Source organism: Pogoniulus pusillus, chromosome 2 (assembly GCF_015220805.1).
Source record: "Pogoniulus pusillus isolate bPogPus1 chromosome 2, bPogPus1.pri, whole genome shotgun sequence".
In the NCBI taxonomy this organism is placed as follows: domain Eukaryota; kingdom Metazoa; phylum Chordata; class Aves; order Piciformes; family Lybiidae; genus Pogoniulus; species Pogoniulus pusillus.
This window is the reverse complement of record NC_087265.1, coordinates 40,742,485-40,749,258: the sequence shown is the minus strand read 5'-3', so window position 1 is coordinate 40,749,258 and position 6,774 is coordinate 40,742,485. Positions and strand designations below refer to the sequence as shown.

General features: G+C 54.7%; 1 protein-coding gene across 2 annotated transcripts; it reads left to right on the top strand.

Annotated features, from left to right (window-relative positions):
* The first annotated feature begins 642 nt into the window (after positions 1 to 642).
* Positions 643 to 2,375, top strand: HOXD8 (homeobox D8). Of its 2 annotated transcripts, none has more exons than XM_064167312.1 (2): positions 643 to 1,195; positions 1,791 to 2,375. In XM_064167312.1, the coding sequence occupies exons 1-2, from the start codon at positions 643 to 645 to the stop codon at positions 2,081 to 2,083; spliced, it is 846 nt and encodes a 281-aa protein (XP_064023382.1). In that variant the 3' UTR covers positions 2,084 to 2,375. The 2 variants fall into 2 exon arrangements, with proteins under 2 accessions (XP_064023382.1, XP_064023373.1); XM_064167303.1 differs by having other exon boundaries at positions 1,788 to 2,375.
* The last annotated feature ends 4,399 nt before the right edge of the window (positions 2,376 to 6,774 follow it).

The following is a 6,774-nucleotide window of genomic DNA, read 5'->3' as shown; positions in this document are numbered from 1 at the left end:
CAGATCTCTGCTTGCCTCTAAGGAAATTACTCAGAGGGCCCGCTGGCCTTTGGAACCCCCTATTTGCCCTCGCCGACACCCCCGGCTCCCTCTCCGGGTCTCTGCCTTTCTCTGTGCAGGTCGCTCCTCAGCGCTTAGCCTCGGCTCCGAGCCACGGGCAGTGCGGCCTAGGCGGGTTGGGCTGCGTCGCCCCGGGCAGCGCGCCCGCGGTTATCGCGCGGGATCTGCGCGGCCGCCTCGCCCTGCGCGGCGGGGGTTCGGCGGTTCCTGGCGACAGCTCACCGACGGGGGGAGCGGGGCTGCCGTGGCTGGGGTTGATCCGAGTAGGGCTGGGCCGGGTTTTTTTCTTGCCTGAGGAGCGGCACATGTAAACTGAAGCCAAAAGTCCCCCCTGAGCTCGTGAGCGTGTGTGTGTGTGTGTGCGTGCGCGGGCTGCTGTGTGCCTAATAGGAAATAGTAAAAGCAGTGAGGCAGGTCATTTTGGAAGCGATTATATTCCAGTCCTGGTCACCACATACAAGGAGAGCAGGAGTGGGGAGCGCACAGGGAGCGGCAGCGGCATGAGCGCAGCGTAGACACCGGCGGCGGCGGAGGCAGCAGCGTCCCGTGCCCGCGCCCCCGCCCGACGCTGCCCCCTCCCCGATGAGCTCCTACTTTGTCAACCCGCTGTACTCCAAGTACAAGGCGGCGGCGGCGGCGGCGGCGGCGGCGGCGGCGGGGGAGCACATCAATCCCCCGTACTACGACTGTCACTTCGCGCCCGAGGTGAGCGGCCGCCAAGCCGCCGCTGCGGCCGCTGCCGCCGCTGCCGCCGCCCTGCTCTACGGGAACGGCGCAGCCGCCGGCAGTTTTCCGCACCCTGCGCCCGGTGGTGCGGGGGGCGGCGGCGGTGCGGCCGCGGACTTTTACCACTCGACCGGGGGGAGCCCCACGGCCGCCTACCAACCACCTCCTCCTCCCCCCGTCGCGCCTCCGCCTCCTGCCCCCTGCAGCGGGGTTACCTGTCACGGGGAGCCCCCTAAATTTTACGGATACGATAACTTACAGAGACAGCAGATTTTTACGACACAGCAAGAGGCCGAGCTGGTACAATATCCTGACTGTAAATCGTCCAGTGCTAATATTGGCGAGGAACCAGACCACTTAAATCAGAGCTCGTCTCCTGCTCAAATGTTTCCCTGGATGAGACCACAAGGTTGGACGCAGTCAAAATTTTGCTTCCATCTCACGTCTGAGTTTGAAACTTTGTTTTCCTCCTCCCGCTTCTTTTTCGCTCCTCTCGCTCCCTGCCTCTGCTTCCCTGTCTCCCTGCCTCTCTCCCCGCGGTTCCTATCACCACGATGGCTTGCAATAATAAAGCGATACCGTATGCAAACAGAAAACTTTGCAGAACGCGGCTGCCACCCCGAATAGCCTTAAAGTCGTCTCTGGGACACAGGGGCGCAGCTGGCCCGCTCGGCCGGCTCCTGTCGCCGCCGCCTGAATGGAAACGGTTCAGGGCAGGGGCGTGCCGGTTAGGAGACAATAAAGAGACTTCTTAAATTCGGTCCCGTAAACGCCGGTGCAGGGGAAAAGCTGAGGCTGATCGTGCATCTGCTATAGCTATTTTTGTTACATTCGTATGTAAAGCTCTAGACTCCTCCGTGCCCTCTGCTTTCTCTCCCTGCGTTTCTCTGGGGCTTCTCTCGAGGGATTTCCTGATGGACCCGAGCCCTCGCTCCCAGTCTGCGCCTTGATTTGAAACGACCACAACAACCTCCAAACCCCTGTGTTTTTGTTTTAAACAGCAGCACCGGGTAGGAGGAGAGGAAGACAAACATACAGCCGATTCCAGACTCTAGAGCTAGAAAAGGAGTTCCTCTTTAACCCTTATCTGACCAGGAAGAGGAGGATCGAGGTGTCCCACGCACTAGGACTCACCGAGAGGCAGGTAAAGATCTGGTTTCAGAACAGGAGGATGAAATGGAAAAAAGAGAACAACAAGGACAAATTCCCCACTTCCAGACAGGAGGGAAAGGAAGGGGAGGCCAAAAAGGAAGCACATGATCTGGAAGAAGACAGAGCTGAAGGCCAGACAAATTAAATGTTGCCCTGAAAACGTTTGTGAAAGGCTATGAAAAATAACCAGCGCCCAAACATGACATCTTGGTCCATCTTCCTTGTACGTGGTCCTGGCATGGGACGAGTGACTCCATGTCCCTCTGCTTGACATTTCTCTGCTTCGAGTGCTTCAGTTACTAGTGTTTGGTTGGGTTTTTTTTTAAGCTTTGGTTTTAACCATATCTGAAACAGTCTCTAGATTTAACAGTCCATCTACTTCTTTTACAAATTTGATAAAGAGTTTGTTAATTTTTTATATATATATATATATATATATATATATATATATATATATTTCTATCTTGAAAGACTGTGATTGAGGAAAAATATATAATCTTCCTAATAATAAATACCAATAAGCAAGACATTTAACCATGCTTTATTAATCAGGACAAGTGCACTTGTACTATTTTAATTCTTACCCTTATATTTTGTAGAGTAAATTAAATAATTTTAATAAATTTGAAGAAAAGTATCTTAGAAGTATATTTAACTTTCTGCTATTGGTATGCGATTAAAATATAAAAAGCATCGTCTTTCTGATGTCCATTCTGTTATCTCCTCCTCCAATAACCTCTATGGCCTCCCTGTGTTCGCACTTAGTCTCCCTGTCTTCATCTAGTGCTAGATCTTTCTGGGGCTCTCGGAATGGCGATAGAGCTACAAAACCTGATTTTCGCTGTCCGCCGGCTGTGCACACAGCCAGAGTGGTCAGCCACGGGCTTTACGGGGCCATGGTCAAAGCAGCAGCCAGTGGGCATTGTGGGCCCACCTGCAAGCTGAGCCGACGCTGCGACCCAGCCCAGGCAGCCCCCTCCTCGTGTGCTCTTAGGCCCTGCCTTCTCTTCTTCCCCTGCCTTCCCCTCCCCTCGGGGTTCCGGGCCGCTGTCGCAAACACATCCCTTTACCTCGGCGGAGTCGCATGTCGACAGCCCCCAGGGGTAGGAGACACATGACGGGACTGGCCCGTGGCGCACACTAGCTCCTTGTCGGCCCTCCTGATCAGTGACGACTTTCAACCCTGCCATGGAAACCGAGTCCAAATCGGGCCTTGTCTCCTCGTCGATGAAGGACATACAGAGAAATGGAAAGCTTTAGTGGTCTTGCGTGGGGGAGCTCTCTCGGGAGTCGTAATGGTCTGTGGTCCTAAACGGGGAAAAGAAAAAAAAAATCAGTTTCTCTTAATTATTATCGCTCGGTCTGGGCGCTTCTGCTGGGTGACGCCGCAGCCCGGCGAGGGCAAGGCCTCCCGCACAGCTCCCTGCAAGCCGTGGGAAGAGAAATCTGCTCTGATGAGTGAAATAGTTTAGTTTCGTCCCACTCAGCGGTGGGGTCCCTCAAACCGCGGTATCTTGAGAGGACGCCCGAGAGCAATCCTTTTTAGGAGCAGCAGGCAGAGGGCTGGAGTATGAGGTATAAATCCCTACCGAGATTTCTGAGTCATTTTTAACCTCACTGCCTCACGCTTCCGTGAGTAATGTTTCAGTGAAGAGAACGGCAGGGACGAGCCAGCCGCTGCAGCAAGCACGAATTTATTTTGTCTGCCCGACAAACGAGCCTGTTCCTCACGCAGACGAGGTCTCGTTCGGAAACTCACGTCCAGTGTCTGGGGAGGTGACGGCTGCCTGCCTCCCTTCCGTTCCCGCTCGGAGCTGGGGGGCCTTCTCGCCGCTCAGCTCCCGGGAACGGACCCGGCAAGGTGGAAACTACCGGACCGAGGGTCGAGATTTGTACGGCGAGTTTAGTTCATTTCGTTTCGCTTCCTCGTCCCCACTCCCCTCACACTTGCACTCCTGCAAAGCGACAGATCTACAGGGAGGCAGACACAAGCGGAGCTATTGTTCTTGGTTTATTTTTAATCGCGCAGTTGGTTAAAGACTGTAAACGAGGGGAAACTGCACCAAAGCTTTGAAGTAAGCATTTTGCTGCATGGATTTGCATACGTACAGCGATAGCCCTAGTGTACAGGAATTATGTGCGGCTGGTGTAGACGCATTTAAGGAAACCTTATCGCCTGACGTGTAAAAATCCCTCACTTTTCCAAATAGTACCCCTTGCCAGCGGCACTGATAGGTTGGTCCTGAGGAAAACCCTCTCCTTCCTAGTCTGTGCCACCTCACTGCAGACATGGCTTGACTGTGCTCGGAAAGGCTCAGCGGAAACCTTCACATACAAGCGGAACACTGCCCGGGCTAATATTCGTGCAGGAAAGAGCTGCTACCGCAGTTGTTTTTAAATTCCAGACAAAGATAATAAAATCAAATTATTCCTGACGAAGCTTCCGTTAGCGTCACTCTCCTTGGGCTGACCTGGGAAAGCAAACACGCAGTCAAAACCCGACTTACTTGCGTGCAGAGCATTTGCGAAGGCCTAGTGGTAACAGGGATCTCCTCTCATTTATTAACAGAAACAAAGAATCGCTGTAGTTGTAAAGACATTTCTCCCCGTAGCCTGCAAGCTTAATCTCACCGCCGTTTGCGCTTGGAATATTGATAACAATAAGAAAAGTGAGACGGGAATAGGCCCGAGCAGTCAGTAAGTCCCCGGTAAAATCGGAGCCATCGAGCTCCGGTGAAGGCAGGGGTATTTTGCAAGAGAAAAGCCGTAGCTCAACGGATCACGGCGGCCGCGGCGGCGAGAGGCCGCCAGCGACGGCCACAGGGCGGGTTTTTCGCGCCTTTAGTTTCCGCGGAATTTCTGCGCTCCTTTGTGGAGTAGCTCTGCTTAGCCATGGGCGCTGCACAGCCGCCAGGGAAGCTGACAGCGCCTCGACCGAAGGACACGGTGCACGTGATATTCACAGGTGTGTAACTGCCTGAAGCTGCGTGCAAAAAAGATCCTACATATTCAGGAGTGTTCAGTTTTGTTAGCTCTGCTTTCGAGGCAGGTACAATCAACCCATGTAAGGCTCTGACTACGGCCTGAAACAAAAATTGAGCAAAAAATAGCCACGATATTCTGTCTCCTTGTGGAGATGGGGTTGGTTTTAGTCTTTCGGAGTGATTTCTAAGAATCACTTTTTCCCTAACGGTGCCTCAGGTCCGAGTGCCCTCGGGAAGGTTTTATCCGAGGCGGAGGCAGCCCCACCAGGACAAGCTGCGGGCAGCCTGGGCACGATGACAGCGCCCGGCGCAACCTATAGGAATGGCATGCTTCGGAGTAGGGAAGCTGCTCGGACTATTTTTACATCTGTGACAGCTTCAGCTTCAGTAGTGGGCGCTAAAGGAAATGTGATTTCTTTTAAGGCCCGGTGGAGCGGGTGAGGGGGAAGGTGGCTAAAGCCCTCTTTCGTAGGGGTGAGACACAGACCCACCAGAACAAGGCATTCTGCTTTCTGTGCGGCTCCGCGGCCGCTGCGCGGGGTCGCTCTGCTCTCGGGTCCCCACGCGGATCTCCCGCGTGCCGACCGTACACGCGGGGCGCGCAACGACACCCTGGGCTCTCAGGCCGCGGGCAGTGAGGACCAAGGACCTAGTAAAAGCGCAACGCGCAGGCGAAAGAAATATGGCGCTGGGAAGCAGTATGTGCAAAATCCGCAAGGAATTGCAGTAAATTCCTTTTTGTTTGAAGAAAATTTACAACTTCGTAATAGACCTTTTTATGACCTATTTGGGCTCGTCATTGGCTGCGGCTGGTCATGTGCAGGCAGCGAGCGCTTTCATGGCCTTTTCCTGATTTCCCTGGCGAATTTCCCCCTGCATTCTGCCTTCAGAGAGCCTCAGCCCCTCTTTTTCTAACCTTTGTCTAGGCTGAGGTGTATGGCAGTCGCCTTCATGTTTGTGTCTCACTTCCCTAAACTCTCTGATGGTCCCGTTGCCGCCACGCTGACTCTTCCCCGGCCCTATGGCACCTTGTCTCCCGCGCCCGCGGGGAAATGCGCGGAGCCCCGTGCCCGCCGCCACACCATCTCTCGCCCCCCGCTCCTCTCCCGCCGCTGGTTGTCCCTGCCGCCACTATCTCCTCCGGACACGGATTGCTACACTGGTGCAAAATGGATTACAGCGACCCTCCCGGGCTCCTCCGCAGGCGGGCAGTACCACGAACCGGTAAGTACTCGGCTCCCTGCGGGCTGGCCGCCGGTACCCCATGTCCGCGCACCGTTCCGCGTCGCGGCACGGAGCCGGCTCCCCTGTCCTCCAGCCCGTCTTGGTCACCTGTCCCTTGGAGTCCCTTGGTTTTGTATCAGTATTGCTGTTATTACTATTGCTACTATTACTGTTATTATGTCTACTGCAGTTACTCGTGTTGATATTACTAATAATAGCTTTGTGAATGCTGCGGAATGTGTGCGCTGTTGCGCGGTCTGGTGAGGAAAAGGCGATGCGGGACGCGATGGAGGGGCGACCCGCGACTCTACGCGCGGAGGAGCGGAAGACTAGGGCGCGGTAGTGCTCGGAGGCAGCGCCTCTCCTGCGGCATTTTTGTTTTTCCCGTGCGATATGGTGATTCTGTGGTTTGTTTGCCCCTTGGCGGAAGGACTGTCGCGTAACTTCAAATCTTAACAGGTGTTTTCGCAGGAGAATCTGGGTCAGTGCTGTTCACACGAGGGTAGAGGGAATGGGACGGCCCCGTCGAGACGGTCTGGACCAGGGCTATGCTCAGGTCCAGCCCCGGAGCCCCTTCCCGCGCCGCCGGGATAGTTGAGCACATCGTTTTCCCGCCGTACCGTGTATG

Excerpts from the sequence above, each read along its gene's own strand:
- HOXD8 (XM_064167303.1), top strand. The coding sequence starts at position 643 with ATGAGCTCCTACTTTGTCAACCCGCTGTACTCCAAGTACAAGGCGGCG. Across the intron at positions 1,196-1,787 it reads TCCCTGGATGAGACCACAAG|CAGCACCGGGTAGGAGGAGA; the intron begins GTTGGACGCAGT and ends TGTTTTAAACAG.